Here is a 22,890-nt window from a genome sequence, read left to right on the forward strand (position 1 = left end):
CAACCACAACCACAACCACAACCACAACCACAACCACAACCACAACCACAACCACAACCACAACCACAACCACAACCACAACCACAACCACAACCGCAACCACAACCACAGCCACAACCGCAACCGCAACCACCACATACCACATACCACATACCACATAACATAGAAGGACGCTCTTCAACTTCTCCCAGGAGAGCTCGGATCGCCCGGCTCGTCCTACGTCACCTCGCCATCTCTCCCTCATACAACGACGAGTTCGCACCCAACATGTGCACTAGTGTGTTCTGGAAATATTCGTGCGGTCACCTTTTCGAACGCGTATTGTCAAGACAACCCTGCAGGAAAGGAAGAAATTGCACAGACGTCCAGGCGAGAAGCACGCTCGACGTCAACATGATCTGTCCTCGATGTAACGGCGAAACTCCGATGAACCGCAAAAAGTCTTAGATCACGGGGATCTGAGTGACCGAGCTTGGTCTTCATCTAGAGGGCAGTGACCCCGGGTCCTTTTGATAGAATCTCTTGAACTGAACGTCTCCTGCCAAAGGCCAGCCTAGGATTCATGAGGACCCGATCGGCTCCCAGCATCTCACCTTCAACCACATCAATGGCTGGAGCATTCTTGTCAGGGTCAAAGCGAGCGAATCTCATAGCGCCTATTTATCTGCAGTATCAATCATCCCTCACTGCTGACATAGCTGCTAGTTGAGATGTGAATTGCTGAAGCCTTTGTACCGTGTAGCACGCATGAAGATAGCGGGCGGTTGACAGCATTGAGGTCATGGGGGTTTGACCTTACTAGGTAGTCAATCGAGTCAATCAGCCTCAACCTCCCGTACATCATGATCATAGCACAATTTCGATTTCATAGGTAAATTGCTGACCAAGACTGTCTTACGTGGAAGTGAGTTGTGCCTAGGTAGTAAGCTCAGAGGTGTGAGAGCACAGAGTACGGAGTAGTGGTGGTGGTTATATGTATCCGTACCTGCGCCGTACTAAGACGGCATTGTGGCGCCGCCGCCTCAACCATATCTTGGCACTGGCTGTGGCTGTGGCTGTGGCTGTGGCTGCGCTCAGCTCGCAACCCCCAAAATTCAACGGACAGTGATCGATCATGTATCTGTGGTATTCGTATTCAGCTGCCACCTTCATCGGCACCGCAATGATTTTAAGCGTGGTCATCCTGTGTCGTGGGGAGAACAGCCTGGCTGAGCTGACTTCAGAACCCTCACAATGAGTCAGTTGCGCCAACACGCGTTCCAACGGGTATGGTTCTCCGCCGTCTGTTCAGTCCAGTCCACACACCCAGCTAACACATGTCTACTAGTTGCGTCCCCCATGTGTCGAGCTCAGCTCTACTGCACTCCGGTTCAAAGCCAACCAAGCCTCTACAAAGGCCGTGCTGCTTGACTTGGAACCCGTACATGATGTCCTGCGGTCACTGGGCGGTGAGAACCTGCTTGACGAGAAGCTGGCCGAGTATGCCTTCTTTCCACTCACGCATATTTTCAATCAATCCCGGCGGTTGCCTTCTCATGTCCTAGAAGTGGCTGTCAGGTGCGTGGAGATCCTAGTCTCACAAGGATGGAGAGACAGAGTTCTGCCGGAGATGGCGAGGCAGCTCCTAATTCTCATGGGACTATTGGTCTCTCCAACCCCCAATCAGCAGAGTGAGCCTGCCACGGAAGAGCTGAAGTGTGCCTCCTATGACTGCATCCACGCCGTGATAGCCCAGATTGCACGTGGCGAGAAGAAGGTCCTTGACGAGGTCGGTGACAAGAATATTGTCGACCAACTCGTGTATCAGCTGCTTCAAGCGATCGCAGAGTCCAGCTCGGAGATGGTTCAAATCAGTGCAGCTCACGCCCTCCTAGCGGTGGACTCTGCCATCGCAGACTGGACGCTTCTCGCGAGCTTGTTACCTCGTACTGTTTCAACCTTGGTGAAAGTGCTGCGCCCAAGCACTCAAGCCCGGCGTACGCGGAAAGTCCTCGTGGCTTACCTAGAACTCCTGGCATTGGTTCTCAAGAGGACCCTGTCTGACGAAGTTGTCAAGGAACACGTCGGTGAGGGCGGTGGGGAAATGGCAAAAGCAGAAAAGTCACAAGGGTCCCCTATCCTAGAGAAGTCGTGGCTCGATGCTACAACGCCGCAAGTCGATCTAGCCTTGGTCCAAGTGGTCAAGCTTAGAACACATGATGGGTCAGACGTTGCTCGGGCACTTCTCGATCTTTGCCTCCTGGTTCTCGAGGATTGTTCACGAACCCTGGCGGTTTCTGCACCCCTGATGGTGGAAACCCTGGTTGTTCTTTGTCGGTCCTCGGATTCCTCCCGGGCTGAGGCCAACCTTAGGCATCTTGTCACATCGCGACCCGAGATAGCGGACATGCTGAGCGGTAAATTCTATGATTGGGCTCAAGCACTCCCACGGGTAATGCAAGGCCATGATGACAGACCAAAGCAGCAGATGCTCGGTCAAGTTGCGACATCATTCGTGGCCTTGACAGAGTCTTGGAATGCTACTGATGAGTTGGGCTCTAGAATAGCAGCTATCCTTGTTGATAGTGTCGCAGCGGCTATCGAATCCAGTTCGAAGAAAACAAAACTGATCGACGAGACAGCTCCAACACGTCTAATTGATCTCGCCGATCGAACCATGCAGATAGATCAAGACTTCCAGCCTATACTCCTGAGCCACCAGAGTCAGCAGTCTTCCACAAAAGAGATACTGGACTTTGTGGGCTATCTCAAGCCCCAGTCATCTAGCCGAAGCATAACACGCAGCATCATCAATCAGACTCTGGATCCTGACAACAACAGGAGGCTCGCTGCTACGTGGCTGGGGCTGGCTTTTCTGCGATCTTCCGGACATGATATCGCCGATCTCGAGGACTTTGTGGAAGACCATTCCTCGGAGACGAATTTGCAACTTTCCCGGCCCTTCCTTATCTCGGATTTGTATGCCATGACATTGCCAAGTCTACTGCAGTATCCCGACTCCAAAGCTGAAGGGGTTGCAGATTGGAGACTCGTGGCGACAGCTTTGGAGTCCCTAACGCTGCAAGCATCGCAACTCGGCCGATCCTACCGGGTCGAGTTGATGGAAACACTCTTTCCGTTATTGAGTCTATTCAGAGATGACAACGTTATACTTCAACGCCACACGGTCACCGCGTTGAACCTGCTGGCAACTGCGTGTGAGTACGAGTCAGCAGCCCAGATGCTGGTCGACAATGTGGATTATCTAGTCAACGCTGTCGCCCTCCGCTTGAATGCTTTCGATGTGTCTCGTGACAGTTTGCAGGTTCTCGCCATGATGATCAAGCTGTGTGGTGCCAGGCTGTTACCACACCTTGATGATCTTATTGACAGCATGTTTGGAGCTCTCGACAACTTTCATGGCTATCCAAATCTTGTCGAGCATATATTTACCATTCTGAAGATGATGGTTGAGCAGAGTTCCAAAACGCCCGACATGCTTGCTATCGGACCCGATCGGAGACAGGAAGCATATCCAGCTGTAGTCATTCGCGTATCCAAGGTGGACGATATCTTGAACGACCTCAGAGCGCGCAAGGAGAGGAGGACGAAGTCACGTGAAGATCAGGAGGCGATCACCACAGCGCCCCATCGACCATGGTCGAGAGCTCTTGATGGACCACGTGATGGTGCGGAAGGCGAGTCTTCAGATGTCGAGAACAGTGAAGAGGAGGAGCAACCGCTGGCAGACAGAGGCAGCGACAAGGAGCCCGCATTATCTAAATCTCACCAGCTGCTTCTCAGTATTGCCCAGTCAGCAGTCCCTCATGTGTCATCCCCGTCTCCACAGGTACGGCTCACGTTGCTCCAGCTATTGGAAGAGGTATGTCCCTTGCTGGCGCGGCACGAGGATTCCTTCCTGCCTCTGGTGAATTCTGTGTGGCCTGCAATTGTCCCCCGGCTCCTGGGCAAAAATGAAGACACTTCACACGACATGCCTTACACTGTGCAAGCCGCGGCCGATACAATATCTGTCATGTGTCGGGCAGCAGGCAGCTTCATGTCCAGCCGCGTTGAAGACATATTTTCGGAGGTGGAAGCGCTCTTCAACAGAGTTTATTCGGCGGCTACATCGTCCAGAACGCCTCAACAAAGGCCTACGTCGGCAAAGCCAGGCGTGAAGGCAATGGATTTAGCTGGATCTTCTGATGGACCGAACATACAGCTCCAACGAGATCAAGAGCGAGACAGTCGCCTTGCTTTGAGCCATCACCGCAGCACCGTCATGACCTCGAATGGCCGGATCCTTGAATCTCTTGTGGCATTATTGACTTCTATCTTGCGACACGTTCGAACATCAGAAGACAACGTCGACAGAATCTTCGAAATGCTTGCCCCACTGATGCACATGCCCGGGAAGGAAGGGTTGCGGGAGGCTTTGAAAGATTACAACGAAGACGCTATCTGGCTGATTGAGCAGCGCGTGAACAACTGAGTTGACTGACGGGCCGGGCCTGGCCTGATGAATCCGTGAGCAACTTCAAGCAAGCGATGCGCACGGCCCTGATGTGATGCGAGTACCCAAACTGGTTCGCCGAGGTCAATTGGTCAAATTGACAAATGGTCAAAGAGGTTGAAAATCTCCGCGGTTATGGAAGGCTCTTCGCAAAGCACCCTACAAGCGCACTGTAAGCCCCGAGGCCTGAGCCCTGAGCCCTGAGCCCTGAGCCCCTGAGCCTTCGCGGTGCGCGAAAATAACGAATTTCCGAATCGGGACCTCTCCGAACTCCCGGCAATAGTGAACTTCCCTCCAGGACCAGGCTAGACCCAGAAAGGCGATCTACAACTCCGGCCACAGCCCTATGACAGTCTGATGACAATATGTAGTATCTGTCGTTATGGATTCCAGGCTGCAGCATTTCTCGGAGGCTGGTTGGAGATCAACGGCTGCGTCCTCCGTACAGAGTATCCCAGTACAATGTATATCATGTCGGGCCCCCTCGCACCCGGGCCCAAGTATGAATTGGGTCTCATTCCTGGGTTCCCGCAGGACTGTCATACGCGCAACTCTACCGAATCTTCTGCGGCTGACTGACTGTTTGCTCCAAGATGGGGGCTACGACACAATTTCTACTTGGTCAGTTGTCGACTCCGCCAGTTCCCAAAGTCGACTTAACCGGGCGCACCATCTTGATCACCGGAGCCAACTCGGGCCTGGGGCTTGATGCCGCCAAACTGCTGGTGCGACTCAACTGCAGCACGGTGGTGCTGGCGTGCCGGAACCTCGCGAAGGCAGAAAAGGCCAAACAAGCCGTACAAGCAATCCCCAGCGCAAATGGGCAGAAGCCGACCGTTCTTACCATGGAGGTGGACATGGCGTCCTTTGCCAGCATTGCCGCATTTGCAGAGCGGTGCAAAGGCCTGGGCCGACTCGACGGCGTGTTGCTCAATGCTGGGGTTGACCTCCGAGAGTTCTCGTTGTCTGAAGGATACGAGACCACCATCACAGTGAACGTCATTTCCACCTTTTTCCTAGCGACATTGTTAGTACCCATCCTGCGCAGGTCGGCGCAGGTCTACAACATCACCCCGAATCTCGCCATTACGGGGTCAGCCGTACATATCTGGGCGAATTCCAAGGACCTCACCAGCCCAGCAAACGGACAGATTTTGAAGACACTCTCTGATCCCAAAAAGACCGACATGAGCGCGCGCTATTTTCTCAGCAAACTACCCGTGATGCTTTTGGTAAAATACCTGGCAGCAGTGTTGACGAAATCCGCCCAGTCGGATCCCCAGGGCAAACCGTTGGTGGTAATTAACAATGTGGCTCCGGGATTGTGCCAGACCAACCTGTTCCAAAACTACACGGACACCACAACCAAAGTGGCGACCAGCGTGATGCTCAAAGTGATCGGGCGGCCGAGTGAGCACGGCGCCAGAACACTGGTGCATGCAGCTTCCGCCGGCAAGGAGACTCATGGGCAATATCTGAGCGAGTGCCGGGTCAAGCAGTACAGTGACTTTGTGAAAAGCGCGGAAGGGGACCGAACAGCCCGGCGACTCTGGGAAGAACTGAGTGCCATCTATGAAGGGGTGAAGCCAGGATGCACCCAGGAGCTTTAGGTGCCACGAGATCCCGGTTCAAATGGGGTGGATAGGAGGAGAGGAGAGGAGAGGAGAGATCCAAGTATTTAATAATCTATGCCCTTGCCCCTCGACCTGCTTTTAAAGTCAATGTCGTAGGAGTTAGGAGTGGTATTTTTCGTGATCGCAGCCTCGTGGCGCTCGTTTGAATGTGGATAATATAAAATATCGGATCCTTCCTGTGCAAATATTAATTTACACGGGGGGACGCCTAAGGCTCTGTTGGGTGCCTGTTGCACGTTTCCACCCAACGCCATCCATCCATCCATCCACCTCTCCCTCCCTCCCTGCATCCTGCCAGCCACCGATACCGCTCATTGCCAGCGTCTACTATCGCGTGTCGATGCTCTGTGGGCCGACATAGATCGTGGTCGACAGTTTCGGCAGGCTGCTGAGCTCGGCCCCCATCGCAATCGCAATCTGCGTGCCTCGTGCACTGGCTGCCTAACCTAGTCTGACTTGACTGCCTTGGATCTGACCTGGCCGACCTCACCATTTCGCCATCTCACTGTCTCCCCTGTCTCTCCCTAAGTTGGCCTCTCCACTACTCGGCAGCCTCTCACAAATGGCTGAATTCGCGTCACTGACCCATAAATTCCGGGCCAACATCTACAGCCTCCAGCCGCCCGGAGCGAGCAAGATCAGCAAACGCAACCGGCAGCCTCTCTCTTGTGGCCCGTGCCGACTCAAAAAGCTCAAATGCGACCGAGGCCACCCATGCGAGACATGTATCAAGAAGGGAGACCAGCGCAGTTGTACCTATGGCAAGGCTGCGCCCGCCGCTGCTACCGCCAGGCCTGAAGCCGGTAGCGCCAGTGTGAGCAGTCGTGGAAAGGCACAGGAGAGACTGCAGCATCTCGAGCAACTCGTGATGCGTATGGTAGACGGCAGTGCCAGTGCCAGTGCCAGTGCCTCGACTGGGTCATCCGCCACCTCGTCCAGCCAGGCCGACACTGCAGCCACCGATGCAGACCCCGGGAGTTCCAGCATGGCGAAGGAAGGCCATCTGCACGTCGGCCCGTCCGAGTCGCGTTATGTCGGCTCGACGCACTGGTCGGCCATCCTGGAGGACATCCAGGAGCTCAAGACGACGCTGGGCCCCGACCCTTCCTCCAGCACGGAGCTGGATGAGTCGGTGGACATGGAGCCCCCAGACTCCGAGGACTTGTTCGGCCCGCCAGGCAATCGGTCGCTCGCGCAGATTCTGGCCCAGGCTCTCCCTCCACGGCTGCAGGTCGACCGCCGGCTCTCGATGTACTTCAAAGCGCAATACCTGGTCATTCCTTTCATCCATTCGGCATCGTTCCAACGCCGCTACGAGCAGTTTTGGAATGCGCCGCTCGAAACGCCTCCGCTGTGGATATCGCTCCTCTTCTCCATCTGCAGCATGTCCGCCACGCTCAGCGAAGCCCTGGGCTCCGAACCCTCGACGCCCGAAGACCAACCCAGCCCGCGCGTGGCCTTCCTGGCCGCCGCCGGCCAATGCATCCAACTCGGCGGCTACGTGCGGCCCAAACGCTACGCCGTCGAAGCCCTGGCCCTCTACTCCCAGTGCAAGTATCTAGCCACGTTGGACCCGTCGCGCGAGGTCGGCATCATCTTCGCCATCGTAGTCCGCCTCGCATATCGCAGCGGCTACCACCGAGACCCCTCGCTTTTCGCCCACATCAGCGTGTTTGAAGGCGAGATGCGCCGGCGCACCTGGGCCATGTGTCGACAGTTCGACCTGATGGCCTCGTTCCAGCTGGGGCTGCCAAACCTGATCCCCCCCGACAGCTGGGATACGCAGCTACCGCGGAATCTGCTCGACGCTGACTTCGACGAGCACACTACGCTACTCCCGCCTTCCCGCCGGGAAGACGAGGCGACAAACATCCTTTATTTCATTGTGAAGTCGCGGCTCATGACCGCCTTTGGCAAGATGTGTAGCCATGCTCTCTCATTCCGCAAATGCAGCCAGACAGAGATCATGGCCCTGGACGCCGAGCTGCGGGCCGTGTACGCGACAGTGCCTGAGATTCTACGCATCAGACCGATGGCCCAGTCGTTCGCGGACCCGCCGTATTTGGTCATGGTGCGTTTGAATTGCGAGTTCCTGTACCAGAAGTCCATTTGTGTGCTGCACCGCAAGTACATGACACAGGGCGGCGACAACTCTCCGGCCAGCACCCAGGCATGCTTAGATGCAGCTGCCACAATTACCAAGCACATGCTCGATTTGCACAAGGAGCTGCAACCGGGTGGCCAGCTATACGCCGAGCGCTGGATGCTGAGCAGCTTTGTCATGAACGATTTCTACCTGGCCTGCATGGTCTTGTGTTTGGGCGTTTCACTATGGAAGAAGGCCAATCCGGGCAAGGATCTCAGCCAGGACGACAGAATGGACAGCCTGTTCAAGCTGCTTAAGGCCGCCTTTACCGTTTGCGAGGAACGCAAAGCCAGCAGCACCGAGGCGAGGCGTGTCGGCGATGTGCTGAGAGTGATGTTGGGCGAGACGGACTTGGGCTTGTCCTCGTCGGCGTCGACAACGACGATATCTCAGCTCCAAGAACAACCACGACAGCAGCTTTCTGATTCCACGGGGCATTTGACCCCCAACGCGCTCGCTTTCCATCCATCGCGGTTTGGCGGGTCCGCTTTTACCACGTCTCCATATGATTTCAACTTGGGCCCGTCAAGTCTGAATGAAGAGAACTTGTCGAGTAGCCACCAAAGCCGAACCCCAACCTGGACCCAGCCTGGTGCAAGTTCTGGTGTGGGCGACGGAGGCGGAACCGACTTCGTCAACTTCCAGCAGGTGAAGCCCAGGTCACCTTTCCGTCCGAATCCATTCAAGGTGTTCTTCGCGCCCTCGTCGCCCACTAGCTATCAGAACACAAGCGCAAACTCAGGCTTAGCCATGAACACCAAGTCGAATGGAGACCAACAACCATATTCAGACGCGAATGTCAACCGAACCCAAGATCCAATCTTGAATCTCAACACACCTCAGACAGCGACGGACTTTTCGTCGTCGAACCCAGCCATCATCGCCTCGGACCCTACTCGACAACCCGGTCCCGACAGAACTATCCGTACCGATACAGGTATGAACGCGCACACGGACATGACTGTCGACTCCGGGATCAACATGGACACGAATCCCAACCTGGCCGCAGACCCGCCCGTTGATATCGACTGGGCCTTTCTGGACCAGTGGATGGCCCTGCCTAACCCGGACTCGATCATGGCATCGGCCGACGGGCCTTTCGCGTTCGGTAGCCCGTCGATGCCATTTGGGCCCGGCACGCCAACTGAGTAATCTCGATCCTGCCAGCTGCCACTGGTGCCGCTGACTTGGAAAAATACGATACCCACCATCCCCCGCCGACCATACAGGCCTGAAGGGGGGTTCTGGCCAGCCACCGTCACCGTCACCGTCACAGACAGGACGCTGATACAGCCGGCTGGGAATCATACAGACACAGACACGGTAGATGGCGCAGAGCAGAGTGCGGCTGCGGACTTTGGCCTTAGTCCTTGCGCCCGGTCTCAGGGACCGTAGAGCATGGCCACCGGCAGGGACGACAGACAGATCGGATATCAAAAAGGCAGACCTATGTACCAGCTCCAGCTATCAGCTATCATTTACCAGCTACCAGCTACCAGGTCCTAGGTCCCAGCTACGAGCCAGCTTCTACAAGCACGCAGCGAATACATCGAATGCATCGACATACCTACCTACGTCTTCATGCATGATATCATTGTGGGTTTCGCGTGGTAGAGACGAAGAAAGATATCTACATATGTATATATTTATGTACGTGTGTATGTATGGATATATATACGTGTGTATGTATAGATATATGTACGTGTGTATGTATATATGTATGTATGCTGAGCGCGCAATATTACCTCTACCTCTGGGGAGAGCCCTAGTCTCCTAGTCGCTGAATCAATCTCTCTGCGCGCCTGAGCCCTAGCCTTACTATTAGCCCTCGAGACAGTCCGCCCTCTTCCCCTCCGGACCAGAGATGGCGAAACGCATCGTACAGTACTCACGTTCAGGGTTACGATTGCATGTCTAATTAAGGTAGGCATCGTAACGCGAGGATCAAATCACCTCATTTTTCAAGATCCAAGTGTCTCAATTGCAGACCCACGCCTGTTACTTGTATTCAACAGGGACTATAGAACTAGAGCCATCTCATGGCTGTAGCTACTGGGGGTATCACGATCGTCTCTTGCTCTGTCATCCCAATCCATATTTCCTGTTTCCTGCCATTGTTTACGCCGCCCGCTCCGACGCGCTCGCCCATCGCCCATTGCCCATCGTCTATTAGCCGTTACCCGTTGCCCATTATTGCCCGTTACCTTTGCCATCAAGGTGACAATGTGCTCCCATTAATTCCATCAATCCATCTTAACCGTCCCAATTCACACGTGTCTTTCCAATAGCATCCTCCGGCCAATTCAACTCCAGACATCCCTTGACCTACAATGGCCTTTTGCCAACGCCCATGGAATCCTTGTACGCACCGGAGAAGAAGGTTTCATGTTGCAAAGACGTCGCCAACCCACTTCTGAGGTGGCCTGTCAAGGTTGGGCTTGGCAGCAGAAACCGTGGGAAATTGTCGTACGCTTTGAATCGGAACGTCAGTCAACTTGCGGTCAAGGAACTTCCCGCACTTAAGCATGTTTTGGCCACGCTGCGCCTGTGAGAGCTCGCTTTGCAGCATCTCTCTTCTTGGTCTCGGAGTCTCGCTGCTTCCATGCTTTTCGGATCTCGTCTGCGTGTGACAACAGATCTTCCTCCGTGACATGATCACTGATCGATTCAATAACACTTTGGTAGGTGGTGATATGGTTGGCTTCAAACTTGTCGTCTCGGAAACGGTGGAATCGCCAGCGTCGAACCTGCTTTGGATTTTTGGCCCCATTGGGCAAGTCGCTGCTTTCCGGATAAGTATGTGGAGGGCTGGGACTTATGTCCTCCTGAAAACATTCCACAATGCAGTCTTGGAGTGGTCGACCTAAGGATTTCCACTCCTCCCATTCGCGGGAGTCGAGGTAAAGGACGCCCACGGGAGCATAATCGCCGTCATTGCCGCAGTTGATATATAGACCCAGTGTGTCCGGAAAGGCCTCGTAGTCTTCCTGCGGGGATTGGTCTGGATCGTCTGGATCAGGTCTCACCGTGGCCCATTGGATATGCAGCAGGAAGTCTACCGTGTTCTCCGAGGGCGGTTTCCATTTAAGGATATGCTCATCCGTGCCGGTTTTGTAGGGGGTATTCTTGCATGTGAAAATCAGCCCATCGTTCCCATGCAGCCGTTTCACTTTGGGAATGACATCTTTAAACATCTTTTCCAAAGCATAACTGAACTCCGTTGCCTTGTCCTCAACGACGAAAGGTCGTGGTAAGTTGGGGCTTTGCTTGTGCATCTCTCTGTAGGGCTGGAGAACGTGAGATTTGAAATATGCGAGGCGTTTGTCGAGAGGTCGTTGCATGAGCATAGTTTTATCCAAGATCAGGCAATCGAACACGAGAAATTTGATCTCTGAGGGCCGGTCGGGGTATTTGTCCTCGACTAGTTCTCCGTCCAAGATTGTATTCGTGTGATATCGCTGGAAAGTTGAATCTTCGTGATGAGGGAAATGGAGGCCCGGGATATAGTAGTAGTCGTTCTTTCGGTCGATCAGGTAGTGAATATCTTTTTGGTTATCTTCCGTGAGATACATCAGATACCGAGCGCCGTCCGTCTTCTCGCAGACAAAGTAGTCCTGGCTCTTGAGTTCTTGGATATGCCGGGCGGCAAAGGAGACGGGTTGGGCGCCAGGAAAGGAACGGTTCTTTCGCCCAAGCAGCTCGGACACTTCCCTCTGAAATTCCCGTTGCAACTCCGGGCCTGCCCACTGCCCACCAACACGATCGATAAGGGAGTTTGGGTCGGCGTGAGGAGCCATGGTGGAGGTTTGACAAAGTCGCAGACCTGCCTGAGATGTTCTAGGATCCAAGGTTGGTGCTTAAGACATGACAGAGAAAAGGAGAGGCAGCTCAGCTTGACTTCACCTGTGGGAAGGTCCAACTGGGAGAGGTGAATACCGTCGTCGTCGCCTGAGCAAAGGAAGAGTATCTCAAGCCAACAAGGTCTTGGACGATTGATGGTCATGCAGTGGTAGCACGCAGTGACAGACAAACATGAACAGGTGCCGCAGTTCAAGTTGCGCTTGATGCCAGTTTGCCCCGCCCTGGTCTTGGCGTCCCGAGACTCAGGCGCAGGCGGAACCTGAGGACTCGATGCGGCAGCCGGGGCCGATAACCCAACACGAAGCGGGATGCAGACACGACGGCCAGGGTCAACTGCTTTCTCTGAGTAGACAGTTGCATGTCACATCCATTTCCGGGTCTGAGCGTCGTAGCTCACTGCCCGTTCATACCTACCGAGATCGAGTAAGAGACACGCTAGACTCCCAGTATGGCGGCAGATGTGGCACGTGGTAGGTATTCTCGAGATCAGGCTGAGTATGACGCTGACTCTGTCTACAGACTCCTCGGAGAGCCTGGTGGGCGCGTCCGGTTACAAGTTCAACAAAGCCGATAAAAAACCTATCAAGTTGAAACTCAAGAAGATACCGGGGCAAGTTATGAAAGAGAGCGACACAAATGGTATGGTGTAATGATCTTGATGGCACGTCTCATTTGACTAGAATTACTTAGGAGTCCAACGTGCGGCTGTATCGTCCTCGGCCCCCTCGCCGGTCCTACCACAGTTCGACGAAGAAACCATGGCCAACTTCCCTGACGGCCGGCAGGAGGCCCTCGACACTGTGGTCTGTAAGCATTGTAAGAAGATGGTATTGAAACGGACTGCGAAAGACCACATTGCGCTCTGTATCAAATCGAAACAAGATAAGGCGCGGAAGAAGAAAGAGGCCCGAGAAGCGGCTCAGCGCGCGAAAGAGCGGGCAGAGCGGGCAGACGAAGAAGACGATGACGAGGAGGAGGTACGCGACGGCAAAGGTGCTAGAAAGAATGCTGTCGATGTGGACGCGGACGATGCGACCAAGAAAGGCAAAAAGCGCAAGGCTGAACCCGAGGAAGATAAGGACTCCAAAAAGAAGAAAAGGAAAGAAGAACAGAAAAAGGCTGCGAAACCGAAAGGCCCTGTGGATGTCGAGAAGCAATGCGGTGTCACTCTGCCCAATGGTGCGCAGTGTGCAAGAAGCTTGACATGTAAGAGCCATAGCATGGGCGCCAAACGAGCTGTGCCTGGCAGGAGCTTGCCGTATGATATGTTGCTTGCAGCCTATCAGAAAAAGAATCAGGCACGGCAGCAGAGTGAGTGGTCGCCGGAATACCTTGAATGGGACCTGTTGCTGACACATGCGGTCTACAGAGGCCGCCATCGACGCAAATGCACCAGCTTTCCTGGACGAGGACCTCGACCCGACTCTAGCAGGACCGGTAGATTCAGACGAGGAAAGAGATTCCATCATGACAGCCATCTCTAGGAGTCTGACCCGGCCTCATCCGTTAATTAGTCGCACACTGGTGCCGACGAAACGAAAATACCAACTTGTCCGGATGAAAGAGATGCTCTCCAATGCGCTAAGCGGGAACCGCAGTGGAGGACTTTTCAGCGTACCTCCCGAGAGTGTCCGGAGCACTGTTGCTGGTTCAGCAACTAACGATACGTTCTCTCAGCCCATGTCCGCTTCAGCTGCACCGACAGGAGCAAGCATGGCTCAACCTGGGCTCAAAGCCCCAGTAAGAAAGAGATCAGTCGATGTGACCTAGGAATCAGCGGTGCATCCAAAGTCGCCCAAAGGCGCATTCACGAAGCAAAAATACCGACGGATGGAAACAGTCATGGGGTTCTTTCATTTTTAGGGTCTTTCAGCCGGGCCTTTATCTGCATCATTGAAGCCCTCGTGCTTTCTACGGCCAGTCTCAGGAAGAGCGAGATGTGTCACTCGCACTTCCTAAAGCAGAGACTTGCATTGGTGCCTCCAAACCCGAAGCTGTTGGAGAGCGCGACGCCAACTTCTGCTTGCTGTGCTGTGTTTGCGACATAGTTGCAATCAAAATTCTCCCCAACGGAGCAAAGGTTAATGGTTGGAGGCAAGGCATTCTGCAAGCATGTCAGCTTACTGGAGCTTCACCCAGTCGACCACACACGTACCTCATGTATGGCTAAGATACTGAAGATAGCCTCGATGGCGCCAGCAGCCCCGAGCAAATGACCCAGAGCACCTTTCGTGCTACTTACATTGATCTGCGAAGCCTGTTTCTTGCCCAGGGGGCCCAACATTAGGGCCTTGATGGCTTGGTTCTCTGCCGCATCGCCGAGAGGGGTGGAAGTAGCATGGGCGTTGATATAGTCAACTGCCGATGGTGGGATTTGAGCGAGCTTGAGGGCTTTCTTCATGGCCAAATATGCTCCACTGCCGTCTTCTTGGGGAGCAGTGAGATGGTGTGCATCTGCTGAATTCCCGTATCCAACCAGCTCGGCGTATATTCTAGCGCCTCGCCTTTTCGCGTGCTCGAGTTCCTGATTAGACCGGTCAGAGCAACGCGCAGGTATTTGCCTAGAAAACTCCCTCACCTCCAATATGACACACGCTGCACCTTCGCTGATGACAAAGCCTGACCTCTTACTATCGAACGGCCTGGATGATAGATGTGGCTCGGCGTTGAATTGAGTGGCGAGGCTTCGAGATCGGGCGAACCCGCCAATGGCCAGCGGATGGATGCAAGATTCAGCACCTCCTGCGACCATGACATCTGCCTCTCCCGCCTGGATGAATCTGGACGCGTCGCCTATAGAGTGGGCGCCTGTAGTGCAGGCGGTGGTGGCAGCGTGGTTCGGACCCTGTTAATGGGAATTCATGAGCTCTTTCCGATGGGCAAAGAGGTGGACAATGAAGCATATTCTCACCTTCAGTCCATATCTCATAGATATGTGTCCAGCCCCAAGGTTGATCAGGAGGCGAGGGACGAACAGCGGATGGATTTTGCGATAATTCTTCTATTCGGGGAGAAAGTGGCTCAGCAAGACGGCAACCAAAATGGACAGATCGATCGAGAGATCAATGGCGCTCTTACGGCTTGGTGGTAGGCCACCGAAGTGGTATAGAGTTCCTCGAGGTTGCCAATGCCGGAGCCCAAACAGACGCCCTGCCAGTGTGTTAGATGCCATTCCTCGAGTAGAAAGAGACTAAGTGTAAAGGAGACGCGCGCAGAGCGTACAGTCATCTCAGGATCGAGTCCTTTACCGCCGTCGAATCCAGCATCCTTCAAGGCCTCTGCCGCTGCTGCAAGACCGTATTGAGCGAACTTGGCTGTCTGCCTCAGTTCCTACAGTGCCTGAACGTCAGCACGATTGTGTAGGCAGCATTGAGACAGCAAGACGCACCGTAGGCGACACATGATCTTGGGCGTGCCACACACCCTCTCCTGCACCGTCATGGGACCCAGATCCTGGGACTGAAACGGGAACAAGACCGGCGACTTGACTGGGCAGCCCGGCGAACTCGAGGCCCAAATGTCTGGTCGAGACGATGCCGCATTCGCCGTTGAGCAGTCTTTGCCAGGTTCGGCGGACTCCTGAGATAAGACCGGACCAGAGAATATGTTAGCAGTGCCTCTCGGCCTAGCCGTCATGAAGACTGGGGGCGGAACTCGGTGGTAGAGGCTCGAAGAGAACGTACCGACTCCTAAGGGCGTGACAGCTCCCAACCCGGTCACAACCACTCTGCGCATGTCATCGCCGACCGGACTGGAGACAGAGGTGTGTATCCGTATACAGAAGTAGGAGGTGTATCGATACGGACGTGATTCTCGACACTACCATGACCTAGTAGGTGCCTAGTACTTGGAACTGTATCCGTACATTACAGTTTGCAATATGCACCAACACCAACACCAAATATTCCCTAGCGCAGTCTGAGGGTCCTTGAATAGTAATACGCCTAGGCAGCCAGCCCCTAAGCCCCTAAGCCCCTAAGCCCCTTAGCCTCCTATGTATGCCTTAAGTTAGGCCCTAAGCCTTAGTAATAGGTAGCTTATAGGTGAGGCTAGGTACTTGATGGATATCTCCGATATTTCCGGGGGTAACTACCAGGGGAGTGGTGGGCGGAGAGCCGCCGATAACGACACACTCACACGGATAAAATCATATCGCAGCCGGACATGCCCGCTGCTCGATGGCTCGCTGACGCCTTCCAACGCCGATTCCCCAACGATAAAGCGGACGTTTGTTATACTTATTAGTAGTACCGCGATGCTGCTGGGGACGGCACAGACGGTGCCTGGACCAGATGTCGACTAATACACCTATGTTCTCCGTACGCTATCTAGAAGCAGCTCTTTCTCTTTTCCTTGTTTCTTCATGAGCACTGGATGAGACTGCGCAGCCTTTGACTCCGACTCTGTAGCTAGCCTTGCCACCGCAGTCATGCTCTCCTTCTCGACCTCACTGCCTTTATCGCTGCTCCTCCTTCTCCCCTTCTCCTGGGCTTCCTTCTACGACAACCCGGAGTTCGACCTGCCTCCGGAGTCGGGCACTCCGTTGGACGAGTTGAAAGCCAAATGGGACACTGATGTAAGTTCTCCTTTGGGCGCACGAGCCTCCTGGCCATTGCAACCCCGGTTCCAGGGGGGCTTGCGCAGTCCCATGGCGCGGACGTTGAGTTGGAAAGAAACATGAATGTTAAGAGAATTTTTTTCCCTTGTCTGTACAGTGGGGATTCTCAGGGATCTCGACCTTTGCCCACCTCCGGCATGTCAAATGCCTGACGACGCCGTACGAGCCGTTTGACATTGGCATCATCGGGGCCCCGTTCGACACGGCGGTCAGCTATCGGCCTGGTAAGTGGCCCCGACTTTGGCCTGCTCACTCCACCATATCTCCCATCTTTTGTCTTTGATACAATTGTTTACCATCTTCCAGGCGCCCGCTTCGGACCCCGGGCCATCCGCGCAGCATCCGCTCGCCAGACGACATTCCGAGGCTTCAACCACCGGGCGGGTATCAACCCGTATGCGTCGTGGCCGGCGGTCCTGGACTGCGGAGACATACCGATCACACCATTCGACAACGCCCTGGCGCTGCACCAGATGACAAGTGCGTACCTGGAGCTATTGTCGAGACGGCCGCTATCGTACACGAACCCGCCATCACACAAACACCCGAAGCTGATCACGCTCGGGGGCGACCACAGCATCGCACTGCCAGCACTACGAGCGCTCGAGAAGACCTATGGCCAGCCCATCGCGGTGCTGCACTTCGACGCTCACCTCGATACCTGGCATCCGGGGTCATACCCGTCGGCGTGGGCAAACACGCCGACTCAGGCAGACTTCACGCATGGCACTATGTTTTGGGTGGCGAGCGAGGAAGGTCTGATTGCTAACGGTTCGAGCGTGCACGCGGGCTTACGTACGAGGTTGGGCGGAGCTGACTGGGGCGACTACGAGAACGACGAAAACCAGGGGTTCCTGCGCATCGAGGCCGACGACATCGACGCCGTCGGCGTTTCCGGCATCATCGACGCTATCATGGACCGCATGGGCACCGAAAGGCCAGTTTACTTGTCCGTCGACATCGACGTCATTGATCCAGGCCTAGCCCCGGGTACTGGCACCCCGGAACCCGGCGGCTGGACCACGCGCGAGCTTATCGGCATCCTGCGTGGCATCGAGGGGTTGAATCTCGTCGGCGCAGATCTCGTTGAAGTCGCTCCGGCATATGACGGCAATGGCGAGGGTACGGCCTTGGCTGGCGCCCAGGTCGTCTACGAGATCCTCACGAGCATGGTTAAGCGCGGCCTCAAGGAAAGAGGCGAGGAGGTTGTGTTGCAGAAGCCTGGGAAACACATTGCCGCGGCCGCGGCCGCCAAAGCCAAGGCGAAGACGGCGAGAGATGAGCTATAAGTGTCGGTCGTTGGAGAGCTGGCCGCAAACGAGAAACGAGAAGAGAGCCTCGTCGGTCGGTTATTATGACTGTCGACGATGAGTTTGAGATGTATCATGGTATGAAGTAAGAAGCGAGACACGATGAAATGGCAACCTCAACCTCACGCTTTTATCTCAGAGGTACAATACCAAGTACAAAGTAGAGGTGTACAGTAGTAGTATATGTCCGAGATGAGATCAGAGAGGCATGTCCAATCGAGAGTGTAAATAATAGAGCCCGAGCCTGAGCCCGACTCCAAGATTTACGACCGATCTCTCTTTCTCTACGCAGTATATGACCAAACTTAGTGCTCGGAGTGCACGGATATATCTACTACGTATGTAATGCATAGAATACGACTCGGCTGGACGGATAGGATGCAAGGAAGAGAGAACAGGATGGAACAATAAGGTAAATAGCATAGCATGGAATTGCATGGACGAACCATGCTGTCCTGGCACTGGATCAAGATCAAGATCAAGATCAAGATCAAGATCAGGACCAGGCTCAAGCTTCACTGGCAGCTACATAGCTGCAGTGAGGAATCATCTCATCTCATCTCATCTATTGCTGGATTGGATTGTTGGATTGTTGTAGTGTTGTGTTGTGTTGTGGTATCCTCCCATCAGACGAGCTCACAACTCTTGAAAAACAAAAAACAAACCAGTTCCCGCCATCTTTCGTACAGTGCCCAAGCAAATCTAACCACCTAAGGAGCTAATTGTCACGTACGTCGGTCATGAGAAACAGGGACAAGAGCTTCCGAGCGAAACGCCCTCTCGCTGCTTGACCCAACTCAACCCAGCTCAAAACGCATCCAGGAGCTCTCATGGTACCACCCAGCAGCGGCAGCTCAACGCGGAACAAGAAATGCCTCTGGAGCAAACACAGTTCCTTCGGGATCCCATAAAAGGACAGACCGCCACCATTCTCTAAATCATCAAATGTCCCATACCCCAAGCTCCTCAACCTGGAAACGCCTTGCTTTCAGGACACAAGCGCTTTTCCTCGTCTTATCATCTTCCATTACTGGCACTCCAGCAAATCTTTTCAACAAGCCCTTCCTAAGACGGTGCTCAGAAATTGTATCTCGAGCCTTGTCGACTAACTGGTTTCCCTTGACGATTCAGAACAACCGCCGCCGTTGGCGCGTTCTTCACAGTCGGCGCGTCTTCATAACTGACATTCTTCTTGCCTCTACCGCGAGGCTTGAGCGGAGGATCCACGTGTCGATGGCCCAACTCCGCCACCGCCATGCTATTCCTCCAGCGCAGGCATCGGCGACTCTTGTCGCTGATGAGGGTTTTCGTCCGCGTCGATATTCTTGTAGACGGCTCTTCCGACTTTTCTCGCGGCGCCAAATATGCGGCACGTTTCTCCATATGCTTGATGATAACATCCCTCAGCAGATTGAGCTCCTTTTTGAGTTTCAACTCTCTCACTCCGCGTGAATCAAGCCAGCCAATGAGCATGTCCAGTTCTTCTGCTGTCTCGTAAAACCCCCACTGGCTCGCTGAATGTAGGTTGGTACTGCCTTCCTCCAGCATCTTGCGCTCCTCCGGTGTCATTTGGAAGCGCCGATAGTATGCATTCTTGCCCGCTTCCCCGACCTCGAGAAATCCTTCGCGCTCCAGGTCATCGGGGCCTTGAACCCAAATCCGGCCATTGGCATACCCGGCGTCTGCTGTGGAACTCTCTGGCAATCCCCCATGAGGCATGGCGTTCCGTTCAAACCACCAGTACCTGTTGCAGAACCGGTCCTTACCAAGAGCGCGTGTGCGAGGACAATCTGCTTCACGCATGTCGTTGTCGACAGTCATGATCTGTTCTTCTGCAGCTTCGATTTTATCTCGCTCTTTGTCAATCAGCTTGAGCACCTTTTGGTATTCCTTACTCCCTTTGTTTTGCTTCGCTTCGGCCGCTTTTTCTTTTCTCTCTTGTTCTTGCTCTCGCTTTCGTTTCCGCTCAGCAGCTCGATCACTGCCACGACGCAGAGAGCGTGTGACCATTGGTTCTTCGTCCTCGGAATCAGGAATCGATGCGTCGTGCTCTTCAACGGTCTTCTCTGCTTCTTCAAGTTCTGGCATAGGAGAAGGGGACTTTTCAGGTTCAGGCGCCAGTAGTCGTTTTTCGACTTGAAGCTCCTTCAGTCTTGACAGAGCTTCTTTTCGAGCGCGTTGGTATTCAATCTTGAGCTTCCGGTACTGTGTCATGGTGTTGCTCATCTCTTCCAGGAAGTCCCTCACAACCTTGGTTTCCAGGAAGAGTCGGCAGATGATTTGCAGCGCCTCAGCTCGTAGGTTGATATCCATGGTAGAGTATTGCAATTGAGCAGTTTCAATGGTAGGCTCGGCATCAAGGGGTGCGAGATGAGCGAGTAATTTGTTGCATGCATCTGTAAACCTGGGCTTCGCACTTAATTGATGAAGTAATCCCACCATGACCAACTCCCATCCACCCTGTCTCAGATCTCGCTTTCGCAGTCTCTCGATCCAACCATATTCCCCAAACATCTCTGCTGCACGATGTGGGATGACATCGGCCTCTATTTCTTCCTCCTTGGCCTGCTCATTCGCAAATTGAACCTTGTTGAGACTACTACGAGTGCGCTTGGCGGGATACTCGGGCTCGGGAGTCGGTGTAGGTGATTTGCTCTCCTCTTCCTCAGACTCTTCTTCGTCGGTGTCCTGGTCCGGAAGATCGGGAAGAGAAATTTGAATCGCTCCCTCGTTGTCATTCTCGGCATTGACCAGCTGTTTGAGTATTGCGCAATGCACCTCGACAAACAACTCGCAATCAATCTCCGGCGAAGAAAACAGCATAGCTTCAACAAAGTCATCAAAAGTGAACGAGTCAAGCTTCAATACCTGGCAATAGACATTGAGGGTATTCCAAGTCTCGAGAAGGAGGCCAACGGTTTCTGCCTTGAGACCTGAGATGACATTGTGCATCATCTTCTCGTCCTGTGATTGCTCTTTGGCCGCAAACTTCAGTGTAGGTCGATGGGTGCCATCACGGACGGGCTCGACGTCTAGATCTTCGATTGGATACTTGATCGGAGGCGGTGGTGGGGGAGGTTGCTGGACGATCTGCTTGGGCGGCGGCATCTGTTCGGCAGGCTGGGGATAGTAATGGCCATTCGGCGGCATATAGGGAAGAGCATAGCCCGGGTACTGGTGGGCAAACTCTGGCGGGGGTGGCGGAGGTGGTTGCATATGACCCCAGGATCGAGGCAACAGTCCGGGATCAGGCATAGCACCTGGCCGGTAGTCCTGATAGTATGCTGGCGGAGTGGGACCTGTCCGTTCCGGATGTTGCTGAACATGCTGGCTCTTCTTCCCCTTGGGAGCAGGCTTCAACTCGGGCAATTTATGATTTTGCCAGACTGCAAACATAGCGTCTTGCTCGACAACGTTTTTCTTCTCTGCTTTCTTTGCTGCTGACTTACTGCTATATTGTAGATGCGGAGGAACATTGGTGTCGATGCGAAAACGTTCGGCGACCTCTGGTTTGACGAGCCAAGGAGCGCCGGTCCAGCCCTCCCTGGTCACGGTGTTCTTGATGAATGAGCGGAGCATCTGTTTGGTAAAGACTTTGCGATCTCTGGCAATGTGGTTGTCGTCGACCAGGGCCTCCTCGTCGGGGCGATCGATGAGCCGGACGAAGTAGCGGGAGAACCCTTCTCTTAGCACAACGCCGTCGGGGCGTTTGATTTCGGCGAACTTCGCTTTGTCTCGGACCCGGCCGTATAATCTGGTAGAATCGTCCAGAATGACAGTCACCAGCTCACCTGGATAGAAGTCATTTTTGAATTCATTGAATACCTCCTCCACGAGATTGTCGAGCCGGGAGGTCGTCGAGAATTGGACGCGGCGCAAGACAGGCTCTCGCAGGGCCTGAGGAAATGCCTCGTCGATTTCCCGCGATCCAGCCTGTTCGCTGCGGAGGGCATCAAAGAAAGTCAAGCCGGAGCGACCAGTCACTTCGCAGGTGAAGCGCTTCGACTTGAAAAAGTCCATGCGCTCCAGATATGCGTCGTAGGACGTGAAGACTTCATTGGCCTCGGGTATGACCCATACATCGCATTCCTGATCATCCAAGTGCGGGTGCGGTAGGTACCGTACAGGCTTTCTCTTAAATAGTACCATCCTGGCGGTGTCGGAGTCGAGGAGCGACTCGGGTTGCAGGCGGCGGGGCTAACAGACCACAGGAGAGTGTCGCAGGAGGGCGGTTCAAGGGTGCCACGACCTAGATTCACCAGGTGTCAGTCGTGTGGACGTGTCGGACTGAAGTTCAGGGTCCAGCACGGAGGATGGGGGCTTCGCGACGACCGTATAGACGTACTTATGGCAACGAAAACGCGTCATGGAGGGAGACTGGTCGACTGCGAGCGGAGGGGAGCAGGCGAGTGGTGAATATGAGGCAGGGTGGGAGTGCTGTTCGCTGCGTGGTGGTGAAGAGCAAAGAGGAGGAGAGGAGAGAAGAAAGACAGGCACAAAGAACTCAACATGACGAGGAGGAGAGAACAATAATGCAGAGGCACAGGATGCGGCAAGGCGAGAGGAGGGAACCAGTTCGTAGTTGTGAGTGGCCGCAGCGGGTGCCGGATGTGGAGCCTGAGTCCGCAGTCTGATCTGAGGCCGGATGCGAGGAGTAGTACGCTTGCCCAGGCGGGAGAGGGAGACGGGGAGCCTCTGGAGGAGTAAGGCACGGGCATGGACAAGGCTGCCAGGAAGCAAACCTAACCAACTGCGTACATGCGTGTCTATAGAACAATATAACAATAGAGCATTAGAGATCATGGCAACGGCGGTGGAAATACAGG

At 54.3% G+C, this 22,890-nt stretch overlaps 8 protein-coding genes across 8 annotated transcripts; 5 read left to right on the forward strand and 3 right to left on the reverse strand.

The window, feature by feature from the left end:
* Window positions 1-1,233: 1,233 nt before the first annotated feature.
* On the forward strand, window positions 1,234-4,474 carry A1O3_01597 (uncharacterized protein; the record flags this gene model as incomplete). Its single annotated transcript, XM_007731741.1, has 2 exons — window positions 1,234-1,266; window positions 1,328-4,474. The coding sequence occupies 2 exons, from the start codon at window positions 1,234-1,236 to the stop codon at window positions 4,472-4,474; spliced, it is 3,180 nt and encodes a 1,059-aa protein (XP_007729931.1).
* A 614-nt stretch (window positions 4,475-5,088) lies between these two features.
* A1O3_01598 (uncharacterized protein) lies at window positions 5,089-6,105 on the forward strand (the record flags this gene model as incomplete). Its single annotated transcript, XM_007731742.1, has 1 exon — window positions 5,089-6,105. One exon carries the CDS (start codon window positions 5,089-5,091, stop codon window positions 6,103-6,105), a length of 1,017 nt encoding a protein of 338 aa, XP_007729932.1.
* A 586-nt stretch (window positions 6,106-6,691) lies between these two features.
* On the forward strand, window positions 6,692-9,427 carry A1O3_01599 (uncharacterized protein; the record flags this gene model as incomplete). Its single annotated transcript, XM_007731743.1, has 1 exon — window positions 6,692-9,427. The coding sequence occupies one exon, from the start codon at window positions 6,692-6,694 to the stop codon at window positions 9,425-9,427; it is 2,736 nt and encodes a 911-aa protein (XP_007729933.1).
* A 1,367-nt stretch (window positions 9,428-10,794) lies between these two features.
* On the reverse strand, window positions 10,795-12,072 carry A1O3_01600 (mRNA guanylyltransferase; the record flags this gene model as incomplete). Its single annotated transcript, XM_007731744.1, has 1 exon — window positions 10,795-12,072. One exon carries the CDS (start codon window positions 12,070-12,072, stop codon window positions 10,795-10,797), a length of 1,278 nt encoding a protein of 425 aa, XP_007729934.1.
* Window positions 12,073-12,633: 561 nt separating this feature from the next.
* A1O3_01601 (SAGA-associated factor 73) lies at window positions 12,634-13,906 on the forward strand (the record flags this gene model as incomplete). The annotated part of the gene is made up of 3 exons (XM_007731745.1): window positions 12,634-12,775; window positions 12,827-13,447; window positions 13,506-13,906. 3 exons carry the CDS (start codon window positions 12,634-12,636, stop codon window positions 13,904-13,906), a joined length of 1,164 nt encoding a protein of 387 aa, XP_007729935.1.
* A 172-nt stretch (window positions 13,907-14,078) lies between these two features.
* On the reverse strand, window positions 14,079-15,871 carry A1O3_01602 (3-oxoacyl-[acyl-carrier-protein] synthase II; the record flags this gene model as incomplete). The annotated part of the gene is made up of 8 exons (XM_007731746.1): window positions 14,079-14,240; window positions 14,292-14,660; window positions 14,715-14,981; window positions 15,048-15,134; window positions 15,215-15,286; window positions 15,359-15,466; window positions 15,525-15,715; window positions 15,820-15,871. The coding sequence occupies 8 exons, from the start codon at window positions 15,869-15,871 to the stop codon at window positions 14,079-14,081; spliced, it is 1,308 nt and encodes a 435-aa protein (XP_007729936.1).
* Window positions 15,872-16,565: 694 nt separating this feature from the next.
* Window positions 16,566-18,043, forward strand: A1O3_01603 (agmatinase; the record flags this gene model as incomplete). Its single annotated transcript, XM_007731747.1, has 3 exons — window positions 16,566-16,712; window positions 16,852-16,978; window positions 17,061-18,043. The coding sequence occupies 3 exons, from the start codon at window positions 16,566-16,568 to the stop codon at window positions 18,041-18,043; spliced, it is 1,257 nt and encodes a 418-aa protein (XP_007729937.1).
* Window positions 18,044-19,141: 1,098 nt separating this feature from the next.
* Window positions 19,142-22,213, reverse strand: A1O3_01604 (uncharacterized protein; the record flags this gene model as incomplete). The annotated part of the gene is made up of 1 exon (XM_007731748.1): window positions 19,142-22,213. The coding sequence occupies one exon, from the start codon at window positions 22,211-22,213 to the stop codon at window positions 19,142-19,144; it is 3,072 nt and encodes a 1,023-aa protein (XP_007729938.1).
* Between the last annotated feature and the right edge of the window lie 677 nt (window positions 22,214-22,890).

The sequence above is a fragment of the Capronia epimyces genome, assembly GCF_000585565.1.
Source record: "Capronia epimyces CBS 606.96 chromosome Unknown aczIQ-supercont1.1, whole genome shotgun sequence".
Classification (NCBI taxonomy): Eukaryota; Fungi; Ascomycota; class Eurotiomycetes; order Chaetothyriales; family Herpotrichiellaceae; genus Capronia; species Capronia epimyces.